At 49.1% G+C, this 19,613-nt stretch overlaps 7 protein-coding genes across 7 annotated transcripts; 2 read left to right on the top strand and 5 right to left on the bottom strand.

Annotated features, from left to right (window-relative positions):
- Positions 1-123: 123 nt before the first annotated feature.
- On the bottom strand, positions 124-1,176 carry AA0111_g12804 (hypothetical protein; the record flags this gene model as incomplete). The annotated part of the gene is made up of 3 exons (XM_028646831.1): positions 124-594; positions 649-927; positions 976-1,176. The coding sequence occupies 3 exons, from the start codon at positions 1,174-1,176 to the stop codon at positions 124-126; spliced, it is 951 nt and encodes a 316-aa protein (XP_028499590.1).
- Positions 1,177-2,459: 1,283 nt separating this feature from the next.
- Positions 2,460-3,434, bottom strand: AA0111_g12803 (hypothetical protein; the record flags this gene model as incomplete). The annotated part of the gene is made up of 1 exon (XM_028646830.1): positions 2,460-3,434. The coding sequence occupies one exon, from the start codon at positions 3,432-3,434 to the stop codon at positions 2,460-2,462; it is 975 nt and encodes a 324-aa protein (XP_028499594.1).
- A 527-nt stretch (positions 3,435-3,961) lies between these two features.
- Positions 3,962-4,837, top strand: AA0111_g12802 (hypothetical protein; the record flags this gene model as incomplete). The annotated part of the gene is made up of 1 exon (XM_028646829.1): positions 3,962-4,837. The coding sequence occupies one exon, from the start codon at positions 3,962-3,964 to the stop codon at positions 4,835-4,837; it is 876 nt and encodes a 291-aa protein (XP_028499593.1).
- A 3,018-nt stretch (positions 4,838-7,855) lies between these two features.
- AA0111_g12801 (Alkaline protease 1) lies at positions 7,856-9,308 on the bottom strand (the record flags this gene model as incomplete). Its single annotated transcript, XM_028646828.1, has 4 exons — positions 7,856-8,567; positions 8,616-8,718; positions 8,771-8,930; positions 8,988-9,308. 4 exons carry the CDS (start codon positions 9,306-9,308, stop codon positions 7,856-7,858), a joined length of 1,296 nt encoding a protein of 431 aa, XP_028499592.1.
- Positions 9,309-11,152: 1,844 nt separating this feature from the next.
- On the top strand, positions 11,153-13,185 carry AA0111_g12800 (hypothetical protein; the record flags this gene model as incomplete). Its single annotated transcript, XM_028646827.1, has 2 exons — positions 11,153-11,231; positions 11,297-13,185. 2 exons carry the CDS (start codon positions 11,153-11,155, stop codon positions 13,183-13,185), a joined length of 1,968 nt encoding a protein of 655 aa, XP_028499591.1.
- A 310-nt stretch (positions 13,186-13,495) lies between these two features.
- Positions 13,496-14,800, bottom strand: AA0111_g12799 (hypothetical protein; the record flags this gene model as incomplete). The annotated part of the gene is made up of 1 exon (XM_028646824.1): positions 13,496-14,800. The coding sequence occupies one exon, from the start codon at positions 14,798-14,800 to the stop codon at positions 13,496-13,498; it is 1,305 nt and encodes a 434-aa protein (XP_028499596.1).
- A 2,911-nt stretch (positions 14,801-17,711) lies between these two features.
- Positions 17,712-19,097, bottom strand: AA0111_g12798 (hypothetical protein; the record flags this gene model as incomplete). The annotated part of the gene is made up of 1 exon (XM_028646823.1): positions 17,712-19,097. The coding sequence occupies one exon, from the start codon at positions 19,095-19,097 to the stop codon at positions 17,712-17,714; it is 1,386 nt and encodes a 461-aa protein (XP_028499595.1).
- Between the last annotated feature and the right edge of the window lie 516 nt (positions 19,098-19,613).

Below are 19,613 nucleotides of genomic sequence, written 5' to 3'. Positions count from 1 at the left end.
AGTCTATGTGTACGGAGTGGCAATTATAGCTACGTTAAGAAAATAAACACGTGTTTTGTGTGGGAGTGCTGAGATTTGTGAGTGATCAACATCCCCGGGTGATCAACATCCCGGTCAGCTAGCTTAACCAAAAGACATGACGAATGTAGGGTAGAAATTTGACAGTGTCATATTCCCGATGATTATCATGTAGCCGCTCATTAAAGGATATAACCTCCAATTGGAAAATGCAATTTGTAACGCTTGTTTGTGACTGATCGTGAATTCGTCGTCGTTCCGGCTGGTGATACCGTCCGCAGCAAGTCGATCGTAGGCGAGTGTCCGCTCTTCCGTAGAGAGTCGTTTCGAGGTGAGGGGGTAGTCGAGTAGAATAAATGGTACAGGGAATGCTGCCGCGACAGTGATGACCCCTTCGACGATATATAACCAACGCCAGCCCTCGATGCCACGAGAACCATCTAGGCCTCCAGTGATTGAGCCAGCGAGGATACTGCCTACAGCTCCAGAGAAAATTCCTGCACTGTGGAAAGCGAGAAAACGTTTCGACTGTTCGCCTCTGCGGTACCAACTAGACACTATGAACATTACTGCAGGCTAGAATAGTGTTAGAAACGGGACAACTTCAGCAGTTCCACCGTCGTTACTCACACTAAATCCTGCCTCGGCAACATCCAGGAGAAATCGGAGACCGACAAGCTGTTGCCAGGTCTGAGCACAAGCCATGATTGCACAAACAGATCCCCACAAAACCATGATGACTGGTATGAAGATCGATGGTCGTGATCTCGACAGGATCATGTTGCAAGGAATCTCTGCGATAACGTAGCCGATCTGGAATGCAACAACGCAGAGATAGTAACGGCGATCATCAATCTCTAGGTCGGTTCCCATACCAGCGACTCGAGCGTTTGCTAGATTCGATCGATCCTTGACCACGTTCAGTTATCTCTCAGATGGGGAATAAAGTATACTTACCATATAGGAGAGGAGGTAGACAACCCAGATAAATGGTAGCAGAAACAGGTCGATCTTGTGGACGAGCTTGCGTTCTGCTGCCGTATTCTCTTCATAGCCGTTCTCGTGCATTGTTTCCTTGGATGCTGCTTCCTTGGAGCCTTCGTAGTCTTCGATCCTGCTTTCGTGCAGTTTCAAGTCTACAAAATTTCGATTAGACATGATGCTTTCAGAAGATGAAATCAAAGTTGCGTGGCAGGTCTCAGAACGATGTCGAGATAGTGAAACCTCGGTGAGTAGAGATGCTGATCTACAAATAGATAGAGGCAAGTTTATACCATTCGTTTTCCTTTGAGTGGAGAAGAGCAGATTTCGTGGGGACCCCGCATTTCATGCACCCCGTAGCCCCAAATCTAGCGACAGCGGTGGCGAGATTCACGTCCGGACTTCTCGGCCGATGACGGGACGGGTTCGCCGACGGTCTAAAGACGCCCTTCCCAGTTTTCGAGATCAGCAATTCCTTCAAATCCACGCTCGAGACGAGGTATCTAAGAACTCAAGGACTCTTACTTCCACTCTTCCCTCATTAGCTAGGTGGTGCACTAGCAAGCGGTGACCATGGAGGTCATCGTTGTACGAATGTAAGCCAAGACCGTGCCCCATCTAAGCTCTGCTAGGGGAGTTTCAAAAAAAAACCCCATTTATTTTCAGGAAAAAGAAATACGTGGAGCTGGGCGAATGGATCGGTTGAAAGGGCCGATGAGTCCTCAGCTCGCCAAGAAGTAATGACCGTTGGTGAAAGCAAAGACGTACTCCAGGTCGTTTCGTTCATTGATTACATATCGTACTACCGGTAGGGAGTCTCTAAAGAAAGATAGATATTGTTTTTATGTGGAACTCAAGCAAGTCTCTACGCCTGCTGCTAAAGATTCGCGTTGGTATTGCAGTCAACAGAGTCGTAATGGCCGTTGAAGTTGAGCAAGATAGGAGTCCGCGAAGTTGTGAGAAGTGTAGTCTTCACATGTCTTCTGACCGTCTTTACTGTTGCTTCGGTTGAACGAGTCGCGGGTGCATGGGGCGCCTTTTGCGGCACATCAATATCGTCCTTCATATCAAGCGTATGCTAGTTCCTTTTCGAGTTCTTACAGCGACACATGATCTGTGTGTCAAGAGCAGCTGCTTGGGTTATGAACACGTCGTAAAGGTCGTATCCCCAGCGTAATCACATTTTATAAAGATCAGTCTGAACGGTCGCTACATACCTAATTACAGATGAACATAGTGTCAATCAAGAGTTCCAATGTCTAACCATACAAATCATGAAAGTCACCAAGACAGCCATAACTATAGAGGCAAGAGATTTTTGATATAATGAAGGGGTGATAAAGTTGATAAACAAAGGATTGTAGAGGCTCTACATTACTGGCTTATTACACAAAACTTCCTAAGCGTAGCCCAAGTCCTTGTACGAGAATACAGCTTCTGAACATGAATGAGCAAGTTTTCTAGTCGTGAAGATCTCGCGCCAGAGTCACTGAAGGCCTTTCCACTCTATATATCATCTTTGCCGTGTTGAAATAACCTTCGTACTCAATCTCATCTTGCGATCCTTCGATGTCGTGGTGGTAGTGACCTCCAGAATTGTTGCCCTTTGGAGAAAAGCAGTGTGTATGCTCAAGTCGTAAACCCATTGCCTGTTCTGGATCCGCTGAATGCAGGACCGACAAACAAACCATAGGACTATCGAAGTCATGGTATGTCAGCCAGTCATTGAGTTGCTTGGGGTCCTTGAATGGTAGCTCCGCTACCGAGGGGAAGTCCGGCATGATGTGGTAATTTGTGCGTCCTGACTTTACGATAAACGCTCCACCTAGACTGACCGTCTGGTTGTCACCATAGGCCGTTTTGAGGCCCTTCCGTATACACTGCGTGAAACTGCTTTCGGGCCCTCTTCGTTTGCGAGCAGTAATCTTGAGCACGGGCCCGGTCTTACCTTCAGAGCCGAAGAGATTAATCATTAGTGCGCAGTCCAGAGTAGGACTCTTTTCCACTCTGGGCGCTCCGGTGTCCTTGTCGATCCTAGCGAGGTGTGATTGGTTGTCGATATCGCCGAAGCCTTTGCCCCAGCTGAAATTAGGGGCGAGCTCGCAATTTCCACCGACCTGATGGAAAGGTCCAGCTCCAGCACCAATGATGCTACCTTTGTCAAGATCCATCTCCATCGCCTTGGCGAGATCCTTCATGCTCCATATCGTGTCGAGTTGAGGGCTGGGAAATAGGTTCGGCTGGCCTCCAACGTCCGAGATTTTCTCGTTACCCGACAGACCAGCTGTTGCCAGGTTGAAAGGTGCTGTGCGAAGATCGGGGCACTCAACGACGCTGATGACTGTATGCTCATAGTTGGCAGCCAAAGGCGCTTCGAGAACCTTGACAAGCTCTTCGAGGCTTGGAGGTGACAGTGGGTATCTTTCGGTACGCATCGTTCGGTGTAGTCTCAGAGATGAACGCCACCTCTCGTCTTGGTGATTTAGAAAATGTAATCGGCGGTTCTGCGAAGAATTGAACACATAAACTAGGTGGATATATGATCGCAAGCGGGCTGAAACTCTTATCATCGGCTTGTCCTGATATTCGGTACATTCATTGAAGGAAAGCGTTTATATCGATGTCATTCTGGTACGAACGCAGCTAGTTCAATGGCCGACCCGGCGCGGAAAATTAACTCCGGCGTTTGACCGCGATGACGGCCGACTCGACCGGCGCTAGCACCATCCACTCCGCAATCCATCACCCATCGACATTTACTCCGCACTCGCTAGTCTCGATGCGAGTATTGCTCGATTCCGCAGATCTTAAGGGAAATCAGATCTTTCCCGCTCATAGAAACTGAGAGCAGTATGTTATTTAAGCCTAAGCTGTAAGCGATTTCAGGGTTCAAACAAACAACTATTTCTGCGGCTCAGGTACCCACCGTGCACCTATTGTATCAAACTTTATATCATCTACCATGTCCCTCACAGCACCACCAGTACCTGAGGTCTTTCCGATCTACTCTGACCTCAAGGGCAAAGTCGCTCTCATCACAGGTATCGGACAAGTGGGACCCCGAGATAGCCCTTTTTGGGGTAACGGTGCCGCCATCGCACGCCTACTCTTTCGCAACGGCGTGAGCATCTTCGGTTGCGATTTGAACAAAGACGCCGCGGAAAGGACTAAGGAACGCATTCTCGAAGAAACTGGAGATGCGGTCGTCGATGTTGTCGCAGCTGATGTTACGATATCATCGGATGTTGAAGCATTAGTTGCAGCCGTAATGGCACGACACAACAGAATCGATATCCTCATCAACAACGTTGGCCAGACGACCTCTGGTAACCCGGCCACCATGTCAGAAACCATATGGACACGCCAGATCGACGTTAATTTGACATCCGTATACCGGCTGTGTCACCATGTCCTTCCTATCATGCAGAAACAAGGCTCAGGCAATATTGTTAATAATGCTAGTATCACTGCGCTGCGCTACATTGGAAAGCATCAAATCGCGTACGCATCTGCAAAAGCCGGTGTTGTAAGGTTCACGAAGGCTTTGGGTGTCATGTATGGCAAGGACAACATCAGGTGTAATTGCGTAGTCCCAGGCCTTATGTACACTCCTTTGGTTGACAATTTCGCTAAAAGCAAAGACGACGGAGATCAGGAAGCTGCTAGAAGGATACTAGATCATAACTGTCCAATGGGATGGATGGGGACGGGGATGGATGTTGCGAATGCGGTCGCATGGCTGAATAGTGCTGCAAGCCGTTATGTGACCTCGCACGAGCTTGTTGTAGATGGAGGTATCACGGAAAGTACTGGCACTGGATTTGTATCTCAGCTATAGTGTTTCACCATAATACTCACCAATTCACCGCATATCTTCGTGGCTCTCGCGAACTGTGTCTTTCTTCAGATCTGGACGCTAGACTAGAGTCGGGCGCCATTCGTATAGTGGAAATGACTAGATGGTTTGTGATCACCAACCAGAAGCCATGCAGACAATAGACAAATTGATTATTGATCCAGCAGCGCGTCATGACCTTACTCAAGTTTCTTCTGCAGGCATGATTCAGTACTGCTTGAGGGCTCGTTTTGTTATTTCATGCTCAGTCGCGCACGTAGGGTATGGTTTTTAGTATTTGTGCTATCAGATCTTCACGATATTGACTATAATAGTTTGTTCAATATTATAGGCGTAACTTAGTCTCTTTTGTACGGTTTCAAAAACACACTTGCCGAAGCAGAATATGGATGGCGTTCTTTTCCAGCTCTTTGAATTCATCTTTGTTAAAAAGTGCCCAAGTGATGATCCCGGACACACGGCAGTCGGTTGCAGCCGGAACATGGCAGACACGGGGAAAAGACCTAGCGTCGGCCGACTTGTGCGGGCGACAGAACCTCAGAGCGCTTACGCCCTCCACGTCCTCGTGAATTCACCAATACAATCGCACGGAGAGGAATCTATTGCAAGATGGGATGACTGATTGTGGCGTTCGACGTAGGCAAGCTTTGCGGGGAACCCCTCATGAGTGGCGACTCCACATGCACACAAGAGACCGCTGCGATGGACGCTTTGGCTATTTTAAGCTACGACTGAACAGATCGTATCGAGCTGTTACCTTCAGTAACAATTCGCCCTTCTTCAACATAGATGCTATGCCGTCAGTATCGCGAGGTTTGAGAACTTCGACAGGCTGGTAAGTCCTTCACACTCCACCAGTCGATGCGAGACAGAGGTCTGCTTCTTTTCCAACACAAGTGCGGATCACAAGTTGTCCCCCCGAATTCCCTAGATTTCCTTTATCTATCCATAAGATTCTGATCGGCTGCAGCTCAACGTGTCGTAAGAGGCGCGTCAAATGCGATGAGACCCGCCCCATCTGCCAGAATTGCACCAGAGTAAACCGTCAGTGCAAGTTTGTGGAGAAGCACAATGCAACTTCCAGGTTACAAAGACCTAATACTTGTGCTATCATCCGTCCTCGAACGATATCAGAGTCTTCCCTATCACCAGCCTACGACCAGGGAGATCTTGGTGTTCTCAACTGTGGTGGCATACCAACTCCGGAGGATGAGCCACTATCGGTTGACTGCCCAGAAACTAGCGACCATAGTCTATCGAGTGACAACTTGTTTCTTGACGATAGTCTGTTTAGTTTCGAGAATGTTTCCCTTCCGAACTTCGACATCACCGAATGGTACGATCTCCTAGCAGAAGACGCTATCAATAATTTGGACGAACACAAGCATAAAGACCATTGGAATTATGACTTTGAAAGTCTTTCTACAAGACAAATCCCACAACCTTCCGTTTCTGGAGATCCTTGCCTGATTCTTCATGACAATGGGGATCGCCACATACATGACGGGCCTAATGCTTCAGTTCAGCCTTGGAACAGTCATGCGAGAATCGAACTGAAAGAGGAAGAGTTACAATTTTTCACGCACTACATCGATTTTGTTGCACCTATCTTAGATCTATTCGACCCTCTTGCACATTTCGCCAAGGTGGTGCCTGATCTTGCGTTCTCCAACAGAGGACTCTTGAACTCCTTGCTCGCGGTTGGGGCATGTCATTTGTCTCTTTGGAAACCATGTGAACCTGTCAGCGAAGCAGGTCCTGAGCAAGTACCTAACAGCCCAACAGCCGACTTCTGTGGGCCGTCAAGGACAACTAGGGCTGCCAGCCATTACTATCATGAGACATTGCGGTACCTTTCGCGAAACATCGAACATGCGGATTACAGGCAATCTGACGAGATTTTGGCGACCGCCGTTATGGTATCCACCTATGGCATGTTCGATTCGAAGTCGGACTACAGCAACTGGGATCGCCATCTTCGAAGGGCTTTTTGGATACAGAGGGACTCTGGCGTTAGTGAAGAGTCCCCGAATGGTCTTCAGCGTGCAGTGTGGTGTGCATGGCTGCGACAAGACATTTGGGCAGCGTTTTGCACAGGACGTCCTACACTTACACTTCACCAACCGAATACCCCTTTAGCTTCGCTCTCGCCGGACGCGTTACACCAAAGAATCATCTATTTGACTGCAGAATGTGTGCAATATGCTGCAACGCCGAAGAAAGGCAATATTGTCGGATATATAGAGGCGGGAGAGACGCTGATGAGGATGCTCGATGCTTGGAAACAAATTCTGCCTTTTTCGTTCCAGCCTGTACCCATTGTCGCCTCTACGGAATCGGGGCAAGGATTGCCAGTAGACAAGAATCGGATTCTCCCCGTTTGGATCCATCCACCTGCGAATGCTGCTGCTATGCAGCTATACCATTTCGCTAGGATTCTTACGGTGTTGACACAACCATCGGTAGGGGGATTGAACACGTACCGGGCTCGATCTCGATTACTACGAGAGAGTGCTTCCGCAATATGTGGCATTGCAGTCGCGCAGCAAACACAGAATCTGCCGAATGCCTTTGTTTCGTTTCAAGCAGTTCATGCAGGTAAGCTACATCCTTTGTCTTGACACCAACTGAAGTAACGAGATATAGCTGCCCTTTGTGTTGAAGATACCGAGGCGCAATCTGAAGTGCATAGGATTCTAGGCGAACTACGTAGTACCAGCAAGCATCCACATACGTCAATTCTGAACAGCCTGATTGAAGTATGGGATCGCGTGATCTCAGAGGATGGTCTACCTACATAAGCACGGTTCATTCCTCGGTAACAGACTACAATCAGCTGTAGCTCACTATCGTACTTGTACGACAGGAACAAGTTGACAGAGCTATGAGGCGGACCACCTCTACGGTATTAATTCAATGCATATCGCAATCGTTAGTCAGGCTCAGAAGCAGACATTCGATTCATTTTACTCGATCGACATCTAATCTCGTCGTTGTCATCTACCATAGCTTCCAAGCTCCACGTGCCTCGACAGTGGCGTTCGTAGCATTGCTTGGGCTGCTAGCGATGCGTGCACTAGGGTTGCCGTTGAAAGCCATCAGGTTCACCGAACCTAGGGTATCAGTCACGACACCTGGCGTAGCCAACTCATATACCCTCGCCTTGACCTCAGCAGCAGTGCTGGGCCCCTCGAGAGCACGGAGGTACGAGACTAGGCCGGCTACAGCAGGGGAGGCCATGGAAGTACCCGTTGTGCTCCATTCTGCTGTGTCGCTGCGCCAAGATGCAGAGACGATGTTGGTTCCCACAGCGAAGATGTCGACCTCGGGGCCGTAGTTGGAGCCTCCAGGACCAGAGTGCCGGCTGTAATCAATCTCTGCATTTCCGACGCAGATGACTTCAGGAGATCGGCATGGGGAGGAGTTCTCGGCTGGACTGTTCTCGTTTCCTGCTGCGTTGACAGCAAGGACACCTTTTTCCCAGGCTGCAGTGACAGCAGCGTCCCATAGTGTTGAAGCGGAAGAGCCGAGTGAGATGTTAATGACGGCAGTGTTTTGTCGGCCCTTGGACACGATATCATTAATCGCCCAATCAAAGCCGGCGAAAACATCCGACGCGCTTCCCTGCGCGCCACCAAGAACCTTCACGGCGATAATGTTGGTCTTCTTAGCGACACCGTATTTTGCACCTCCAACGGTTCCAGCTACGTGCCTAGTGTGTGTTAGACCGGACCTAAATCCTGAATAGTAAGCGACTTACGTTCCGTGGCCCTCCTCATCTGTATCAGGACTGCCTGCAACGGCATTGAACCCATGGATCGCTCGTCCCTCGAAATCCACGTGGGTGATACGGACGCCAGTATCTAGATGAAGCTGTCAATACCACGCCAAACACGGCACGGCTTTGCGACTTACCCATTACGTAGGAGAAAGTGCCATCACCTGCACTTTCGTCGTAGACATAGTCAATGGGTTCTGGTGTACGAGACGAGATACCGGCTAGACCCAACGGCGCATTTGGTTGAGTTACAAACTCGCTTATCCTCATGACGAAGTCTGGTTCAATCGTGAGGACCTATACAAGATGTCAGAGCTGCTTTAGCATAGCTGTTGGTGATGCCGCGTGACTAACCTCGGGCAAAGCCTTCAGTTCTTCGATGGTTGCATCGTCGAATGAACCAGCATAGCCTTTGAAGTTACCAAATCCATACTCACGCTCCACCGGAGCGCCACCCGCGCCATCATCACCTCGTCGAGCCAGGTTGCGAGCATGTATGCTGCGCACTTTGTTGTGGTGGGCAGCAATCGACGCAACATCGGTGTCAGGCTTCAACTGGACGATATATTTGCCGGGGATGACCTCGTTCGCACGAGGGGTATCGACGGGAGCAGCATTAGCGACAAAAGGAGCTGCGACAGCGGCGAGCGCAGTGATACGAGTGAGGAACTGCATCGCGACTGGGGATGAAACGAGCGTAAGTTGGAGCAGATATGCCAACCACCAACGGACTATATGCACTTTCTGCCTTGCACCACATCCATCGCGCACACTACGGTACGAGAAATCACTAATCCAAGCATCTCTTGTCCTTTCTTGACTTCTGCCTCTTTGGGTTTAGGGTCCGCAGTTCGATTCGTATAAGAGATGATATGTTAGGGGTAGTTGATGAAAATCTTCCGAGTCATGGACAACCAAGGCGGCAAAGCCAGGGGAGGTTGTGAAAGCAATATGCCGGGAGGAAGCTATCCCTGTTCTGCCGGCTAGCGGTTTCCATTTTGAGTGCAGCTACCGGGCGCGAAGCGATGAAACACGGGAACCGGCGTCGTATTTTGTGGATAGACCCTATCTCGGACTTCATTCCGCAGAATCGGGCCTTGTAAAGCCAATGCCATTGACCTCGAGAACAGAAAAGGCAGGTTCAAGACGATTATATGGTGGCAAAGTCTTCGCAAACATGGTGACAGATAACGAACAGTCTGGGCAATGGAAGATGTTCAAGGATCTGAGATGGCAGACCACTGAGAGCGCTCTCCGGATTCATACGTCACTCCGAGATACTCCAGCCAGCGGTGCATCTCAGGCCGACTGATGTTAGCTCAGCAGACGGCACTCTCAGGAGACCAACTCGAGAAGAGGCTTTCAACTGAGTTATCGAATGTCGTGCTTATTGATGATCGCAACGGAAGAACCCACTGCGCGGGCGGTCCCGAGATCTTGTCCGGCTTGCGGCAGATTTCGGCGCGAATTCGGCATAAACAGCGAAGCTCCCAATGATCTAGCTGTTCACCCAACTTCGAAGAAATTCTCATGGAGGTTTCCTGTGTGCTTTGCAGTCACGTCGTTTAGATGTCGATGAATCGTACGCTGTTTACGCATAATGGAAACGAGACGGGTTAGAGATGAAAAGGAGTAGCGGGAAAGCGGCCCCACTCCGAGGCACGCTAGATGAGTCAGCAGCTCATGGCGTGCGAGAGCGTCTTTCTGCGGCAAACTTCAAGACTGCTAGTTAATATCTACGCGTTGCAGAGCTTTCAGGAAGAAGCTTCATCTGCACGCATGTATCTCGTTAGCATCAAAGCAGATCACACCTGCTCGGTCTCCAGGTCGTTGATTACGCAGGCGCGCGAGACGAGCCAGCACAACGCACAAAGCTCTCCGCTTTTGAAACAGTTCCTATGGACCATGGTTTGTGGTGATGGTTTCCAGTCATCACTCCAGACTGATCATCGTATTGGATACTCATAAAAGTACTAGACGCAACCTATCGAACGACAAACCCACTGCTCGACGCATACGCCTCACAAACAAGCGTGGCAAGATGAGACTCCGCATTCGGGGTTCGGTGATCACCAAACTTCCCGACATTGTAACCAACAACCATTCTGATAAAGTATCAAGGAATGCGATGGATGCAGTTGAGAGCGAAAAACGAGAGGGTTGCGAAGTGTGTCCTTCTCTTATTGTTGCTTTCTCTTCATCTAGTTTGATATCTCCCCATAATCGTATCATCACTCCTTCACCATTCTTTCCCTTTGCTTTTTTCTGTCATCTGCTAGGGTATCGCGCTTTCTAAGTGATTGTGAGGCGGATGCATATCTGCTTATAGCGTCATGCTATTATGGTGAATTTGCTCCTTTGGTATCCAAATAGCTCCTTCACTCTCGAATGCCAAGGCTTATGGCGCAAACGCTGCCACGACAAAAGCCGCCATCACAGAAATCAAACACAAGATCCACTACTCTAGTCGTGTTTTGTAGTTCCTGGACGGCTTCCGAAACGCAAATCGCAACTGCAAGATGGCGCGCGACGAAGAAAAGCGAGTCGGAATGATCAACCCTGCGACTAACGACGATGCCAATATTACCGTCGAACATGGTAAGTACAGTTCTCTTGCCGACGACTACAAATTCTTCGAACGCTCCTGACATATCACGATACAGAAAAACCGACTACACGTACCGCCAACGACGATGACCCTGTCGAGGAGCACGCATCTGCAGGAAACGTTGCATCAAATCCCAAAAATGGCGGCAAGATGACGCTTGCGCCGCAGAACTCATCGAGCATCCCTTTAGATCTGGAAAGGATACATATCCTCCTGACCTACTCTACTCTACTGGCCTTGACGAGGGACGCCTCACGGCCACTCGTCGACCTGAACATGGAATCTCAAGTTCGACAGCTAGATGCATTCCTAGCTGGGGACATCACTGAAGACGGTGTCGCAACACACTGGTCTGCCAGAAGTCAGTGTGCTGAACGACTTTCGCGGTACGAAAAGTTATGCAACGAACTCGTCCCCAATCTGAACGCTGCGATCAAGAAGCAGTCGCAGGTCAACCTAAACACGGAGCCAAAGAATCGCGTTAATGGCGAAAAAAATCCCGAGCACCGATCTTTCTATGAGCTTTTTCTAACACCAAACCTGGTGACCATGTACGGAAAGCTGATTGAGAAAATGAGGAAGAAGGATATGAGCACAAACCCTGATTTTGATCCTTGGACGGACGCGGTGAAGTATGGCAAGCTGATACAGCTTTTCAAAACCATTTACGACCATCAGTACGACTTTACAAATTGGAAGCACACGCGACCCGAGCCGGTCTTCAATCAGACGACTCGCCGGGAAGCCGAGGAATTCATGCGCATAATGGATGATCGTGATCAGATCCGTGTCTATCACTGTGTCGTCACTCCACTCGGGAAGATGTTTTCACAGTTGGACAACATTCCTGAGGTCGCAATCAAGTATAGCGACGAACAACTTACGAAGATGCGGCGCGACAAGACGCGTCCGAAGTATCTGATTCCCGACCCTGCCTTCGTCACGGTTCCCGCCAAGCAAAAAGACATGACCTGGGCGAATCCCGATGGTGTTGGTAAACTCTGGACGCGCGGCAAAGTGAGTTGGCCGACTATTTTCAAGTTTATGGTCTTCGACAAGGCGACAAACGCGTACATCCATGACCATGTCATCGACATTGACGTCTTGGACCAGATCGATCTCAACGACGAGACTTGGGTGAACCGATATCGGAAGAAGATATCTCAGTGGCGCAGCCGTGCAACCGGAGAATCGACAAAAGTTCGCGATCACTGGGATGATGAGGAGCGTGTCTTGGTGTACCAGTTCTCAAACATCTGGGTTATGGAGAATGGTATTGACAAGTTTGTTCCCCGGATATGGGACGGCCAGAAGCACAGTCTCACGGCTGCCGTGAATGAGGCTGGTCGCACGCGCACGGCAGAGTCGGTTTGTGCTTGGGCGAAGAGGCAGATGACCGACAAGCCAAACGAGCCTCTTGGTGTGCTTTACGCTGAAGGCCAGAGAATTGCTACACGTGTCGACGCTGGCAAAACCGTTCCGGACGACGAGCGTTACCCGGATGAAGCAATCGACATCGCTAGCCTCCTCCCCTTTTCAGAGTCTAAGAAGTCTTGCTTGCACCGAAAGCACGACTCGAAGCACAACACCAAGCGCAAGCACTACTCTGACGACGATTGTCCCACCAACTACGGCATCACAAATGATTTTGGTGACTCCAACCTCAATGACGAGTCCGGCCAAGATGGCGATCTAGCGATGGAGACTAGCGACAGCGACCTTGATGACCATGACCCACCACTTTCCTCTCCGATCGAACCCAGCAAGCGACTCAAGGTTATGGACAAGGGCAAGAAGTTTCATAGAAAAGCTAGCGACGAACAGAATGTCACTTTCAGCAAGCCAAAGTCTATTACGAAAGCTCAGATACATGCGCGCACTGCTGAGCATGACGCTCAGGCAGCTGCGTTCGAGGCGAAAAACCGCGAAGACGTCGAAGATTAGTTCGGGATATACTTACAAGAAAGAGAACGACGATTAAGGACTGATCGGAGGAGGGAAGTGACGTCAAGCCGGGTAGGGCGAGCACGCTGCACTCAAGACAGGTGGCAAGCAAATAGTCCCTACAGTAAATGTAGCTGTTCGTTCTTTGCCGCTGAGGGTAGCCACCGCTTTCCCCCCCTGGGGCAATCTAACCGTACCTCATCAGTACCGTTTGGGTATACAGTATGTGGTAGATAGTAAATAGTATGTGTCATGTACAAAATCCACTCTAAGCTGTGTGAGTACCTCGTTCGTGGAGCAAATCAGCGTTTCAGACAATGATAATGTCTGAAAAACCCCGGTCCCGATCTGGTACCATCAAACCATGTTCATCGGATTGCATACCAAGTGAGGCTAGACGACCCTTTCCGTCGACCTTGAGCCATCCTGTTCGACGGTATTTGAGGACATCAAGCCCTGTGAGCGGCTCAAGACAGATGAAGGACACACTAGGAGTTTCCTCCAAATATCCGTCGGACAGGAAGGAACTAAACGCGAAGCAATACATGATCGCACCTTCAACTAGAGCGGTGTCTAGACAGTCGATCTGAACTTCTAAACGAGTTGAAGTGTGAAGCCCAAAGGAGATACATGATCCATGGGGTTCAACGTTGATGAGGATGGGTTTCCAAAGACATGCCCTGATCTTCAGATATCCATCTGTGATTGCGCCTGTAGCATCGGAACACCGAGGCGTTACTTTCACATCGATGATATCGAACAGATACGTCGAATCTAGTCTCGAGAATTCTGGCTCTACAGGCCCATCGATCGAAGCCCACGGCCATGATGGTGCGCGATACTTGAGTGACGTCTTGTGCCTCGGCTCTGCAACATGCCAGTCGAGTCCTTCAAAGAATCGTGATCTCCAAAGCCCAGCGATATACTCGTCTCCTGTAACTTCCTGGAAGAGCTTGGCTATACCAGCAAACGCAGGTAGCTTTTCCTCTACTTTGGTGAACGAGCAATCCGTAAATCTCTTCAGCAGGTCTCGCCACAGGACGTAGATCTCACCAGGCATCTTGAATTCTTCATTTCCCTCGTCGGCCTCTTTACCAGTTTCCCTTTCTCTCTCACGCAATTGCCACAGATAGTCCAGATTTTTGTCGGAGAGATAATACGGAATGCCCTCTGGAAAGCCTTCACACTTTGCTCCTTCACGGCACTCCCATAGGATCTGGTCATTAGCAAAGTAAAGGACACTCGTGGACAAGTGCCTTTCTTGAAATACCCAGCCTCTCTTGTGCAGAGGTCCTCGGGAGATGTTGAGGTTCCAGTAATCCCGCTCGAATATCTGACAAATTTGAGATTCAGAGTGAGTCACTGGCACCCTGATGAGTCCTGGCTTGAACGATTCAGGATTTCTGCTTCTAAACAATCCTTCCGTTTCGTCTGAGGATGCAGATGCTGCGACGGTGCATGCGGAGTTTGCATATACTGAGCGCATCCGCAGTGCCTCGTATTCCCAATCTTTCGGTGAATCTTGCACTATACAGAGTGCGTCGATCCATAAATAAAGGATACGGAACCTGCGTGCGACAGTAACCAAATCCCTGAATGTACACGGCAATTCCATTATTGGCTTCCCCACACGAAAGCTATCCAGTGTACTAGTTAGAAGCAGTAGTTTTGAATGAGCGTCCCACCTGTAACTCAAGGCCAGGTATGGTTGATGAGTTGAATAACAAAGGCTTTCAACTGTGGTTATCAGTCTCCATTCCTTGGAGTCCTCGCATCCAAGATCAAGGAGCCTTGTTGGGTATGAGGCGACTGGCTCTTTCTGAGACTTCCGACATATCGAATGTGTGTCACAACAAGCGATGAGCCAAAGATACGCCTGATCTAAGTTGGATGCGGTTGACGTGCGGGCAGTCAATTCTGCGTCTACAAGTTGTTGATTTTCGTATCCGTCATCTGGATTTATGAGCGGAAGACTAGACGTGCAATTTGGATATCTTCTCACCCGTGGTAGGTACGACCTTGAAGTTTGCTACAGCCACCCCACCAGGATTTGAGCTGTAGCTGGGGTATACTACGTCCAAGCGATAGAAGTTGCGACCCCCAGTATCTTTATAGAACCATTTTTCCATCGGCAGCCATGCCGATATAATCTCATCTTCCGAACGATTATATCGAATTGTTTTCCAGATGCTCCTGCAAATGAAGCATCCTTCTCTGGCTGCATCGATGAACTCCTGAAACTTTTCATGGTGCAGTTGCGGATCTGCGCGTCGATCTGTAATCTAGAGGAACACTTAGCCTTCAAATGCGGAATTTCGCAGATACCTGCCTGGACCTGAAGACAGGCGTAACATAGTCTAGAGAGCTCACTCATCTGACATAGATCCATGCCTTGACATACTCTGCTCGGCTGGCCTATTAATATACAAGGCGATATAACGAGTTTCAGCGCCTACTGTTGAGGATGCCTGAGCAAGGTGCCCAGCCTCACTTATCTCGGCCAATAAGGTCAAACTAAAGTATAAGAATAAGCAAAGGTGTACTACCGTCTGGTCGCCGATCAGTCAGGCTTAGTCAGTCAAGCTACCAATCGGAAACTTGCCTCGTGTTATTCGGAGAACACAACCAGAAAATTGGTAGCCAATGACAGCAGAGTGTTGGTATAGAGATCGCTGAGGCTTTCTTCCAAAACAGCCTCACTACCTAGGCAGTCATGTAGGCTGAGGGCCAGCCACTCACTCCGAGATGTCTCTGGTGGGGGCGAAGAAGAACGTTGGTAGAGCAAATTGTTTACGAGCACGATGGCCACGTCACACTGTCTCGGGGTTGGCTGTCAATAGCTTTAGCCGCCCAAAACCGCTATATTGTTGATTGTATATATTGCAACATGTTCCATTTCCAAGGGTCAAACAAATGCATACAAAGCCATCTTTCTACTGGAATAGGTACACATACCGATCAACTCACTGAGGGAGTAACCGATAATCGATGCTTATTTGATACCACTTGGAGCGTAGACACTATCTACTGGCAACGCTATACTAAACAGATTTGCTGTTCAGTGGACATTAAGTATGAGCTATGGTTGAACTCAAGTTGTTAATTAATGCTAATGCGTCCAGGTTCTCGACACTCCGGCAGCTTATCATGTGCAAATGGGCGCTATACAAATACACGTATAGGGGCTGCGGTCATTCCGTTCGGGAACTAGCGTACTTACTAAGTAGATGGAAATGTAAGAAGGAGTGTGGTAAAGTGCTCTCTAGTCAGGAGGTGGCAAACCCAGGCTCATCAAAACGTGAGGGCAAATGCCCAACATGCGTAGCGCGCGAACAGGCGCGAGAGGATGAAAAGCGTCGGAAGCCGAAGCCGTTGAAGAACCTCAGAAGGGACACCACATACATAACTGGTGGTCTAGTCACTTAGCAATACAATAAACCCTTCGATATTTCTACATTTGCCGTAAGTTGGGTGCAACGGGCCCTTGTCCTGCACGATATCAAGCCTGTGTGCACTAATATGATGTTTTGTTGAGGCCAAAATCTTATCATCGCAAGGCGAAAAAGCTGTTGAAGCGATCCAGTGGTGACGGCAACCAAGCCCAGGATCATGTCAACGTGTCTGCTCTGCCTCGATATCTATCTGATTGAAATCGATGAATATAGCCTGTGCGCAGACTCAATAAGATGAGGCGAGGTTTTGCGTGGTTGGCATAACACCGTAGATCCGTCGCTAGGTGGGGCTGACGGATGCGAGCGTGCAGACGAGACCACTCAATACTATTCGTCAGGTCTTAACTGGCTAAGCCATGTTTTAAAGCCATGCCAGCTCAGGATCGGTCAGTGCAGACGACAATGCGGGGATCGCCGGTCAGCCAGCGCGGCTCGGTAAGGCAGACCCCGCTCGCTGATCCAGGCACCCGTTATGGGTGTTCTTCGAAACACCTTGTGCCACCTAGATCCACTTAGCTTGCTGCAATGCTAGAAACACCGGTTCCCATAGTGAATTGCTAGCAGCTCGATGCAGTCACCACCGTTTACTCTCAAAGCTCACAAAACGTTTTGTATACACTAGATCGCACGCACATATCTTTCTTAACATTAAGCTTCTTGCGAACCTGGAGTCGAAGCTGCCACAATTGCCCCAAAGCGCCAGCCCAAGCTGAGGCAGAGAAGGCTCAAATGTATCAAGTATCGGTGAAGATGGTATGGCCTATATTTCCTTGTTAGCATGTTTTAAGGGGTTCAGTATCAATTGGCAAGATACCCTAGTCATTCTTATGAAGAAACCGAGAGTTTGATCCTACATACCCAAGCTTGAATCCGGCGTTGTCCTTGACAACTATTGTAATAGCGTGTTGTATCGTTGAGACCGCCACATGGAATGCCGAAGATATACAACGGCATCTGATCATTAAAGCCCAAAACTGCTATTTGCGAGGTAATACAGCGAAACTGACGTTCTTTTGACGGTATCTCAATTGGCTCATAGTCTAGTGCTAGGACGTTCTCATCCACAGTATCTACTTACGGTATGGGAAATCCTGGAATAGCCTCAGCCGGGCGTCTGAGATTGTCTGGAATTTCTATCCCAAGCTTAATCGCATCCACCATCGCATAAGCACGTTTGGATAGATCGATAATCGGCTTCTCCCCTACAGGGCCAGGCCGAATGGCATCTCTTACCTTGCTGAGGATATCTTCTGCGCTACGATCAGATACTACACCTTTACGTGCGCATTCGTTCTTGATAAGAAACGTGAAATCCGAACGCGTGTCCTTGTCTATGTCTTCCTGTACAAATCTGTCTACGCCATAATGTGAGCACCATAGATTGATGCAACGCCAGAGAGCATGGTTTTCGGCATCGACCCAGGCTTTCGGATCACCTCCGCTTGAACTCACTTCTTTGGTAGACTGTATGATCGGATATCCTTGGATCCGTGGTGGAATTGGATGTGGGTGCAGTTTCGCCGCTAGTCTCTTGAGGAATTGCCAAAGCTCGCTATGGTTCGCAACATCAAGGTCTCTCGTCTTACCTTCAATCTTCGCACGAACGTTACGATAGGCTGTTAGGTGCTCTGGGGTAACTATTGTGTTCAAAGCTTTCGAACGGTTCCCTCCTTTGATGCAATTGTTTCGTCGCCGATTCAGTCTCATGATAGTAGTCCCTGCCAGTCTTATAGTCTTGACATAGAAGACATATGGATTGATAACCGCCTCGAGACGAAAGTACGCGTTGTATTGTTCTTGGACCCATGTTTCATGCTGCACAACGAATGGCTCTGACGGCAAGTGTGTGGTGGCGTATAGAAGACCGTATTGCAGCTCTATCCACAAGTCCTTATCGTCCAGATCCGCTCTAGAATCTCCAAGTACATGATGCAGTAAGTTTCCTGCTTGATCGGATTGCTCCTCCCGTTGACGGACTTTATAGTAGCAGCAAATTTGCTCGCCTGTAAGACCGTCGTTTAGCTTGGTCATGATATCTCCTGTACTCATGGTTTCGCAGGGACCCATCATGCGACCCAACTCAGCCAAGCACTTTGCCGCATCTTCCATAGACGGCGCGGGCGTAGACCGAAGATAGTTCAGACCGAAGATGTCTTTTGACAATCCTCTCGCCATCCACGCTGCTACAAGTTGTTGGCTCACACGTGGGCGTTGAACTTTAAATCGGGATAGGTTCAAGAAGACGTCTGCTGCTCCATCTTTGGAGGCTTGGTAAGCGTTTACGAGGTCGTTCCACTCCGCTCGGATGTGCCTGTCTTCTACACCGTGTTCGATTAAATCGAGGATATCCGACTCATTCCAGAGCGGATAGTCACCTGAGTTTTTGAGCGAAGAGTAGAGGATGTGTGCGCGTTGGTTACGGATCTCCAAAGACATAAGATTGTAGCGATGATGGTACATCTGCGGTTCAGGAGGGAGCACTAGATCTTATACTTATTGAGATACATGTTGCAATCACGCAATGACACAATCAGGTAGCACGCGGTAGTTCCCATGTGTCTTGACGTTGCTCACGGGTCGCTTCGGCTTGTCGTTCACGTTCCACATGTTTTCATACCCCTGATCTGTGATCCGGTCCATTGTAGCCCGATCACGTCCATTCGGGGTATGATAGGTCTCCGAGCGCTATGGTAGCTCGACAGCAATATGTCTCTAGTACACCATAGCAATATATCCAAGAACTTTGAGATATCGTGTATCCAGTATCTCTAAGCACTATATTGTTTGACATAGAACGCGCCGCCACGAACCCGAATCTCCGTGCTATTCTCGCCGACAAATCGTATCCCCAGACTTGTCAACAATCAAGCCAGCTTGATCGCTATCAAGCTGGCGCATCAAGCTGGCTAATCAATCAAGCCAAGCTGGAGTAGAGGTACAAATCAATCAAGCCAAGCTGCTGTAAGCTAGCTTAAT

This window comes from Alternaria arborescens (genome assembly GCF_004154835.1).
Source record: "Alternaria arborescens strain FERA 675 chromosome Unknown contig_109, whole genome shotgun sequence".
NCBI classification, from domain to species: Eukaryota; Fungi; Ascomycota; class Dothideomycetes; order Pleosporales; family Pleosporaceae; genus Alternaria; species Alternaria arborescens.
The sequence above is the reverse complement of the archived record's forward strand: the minus strand, read 5'-3'. Positions and strand labels throughout refer to the sequence as shown.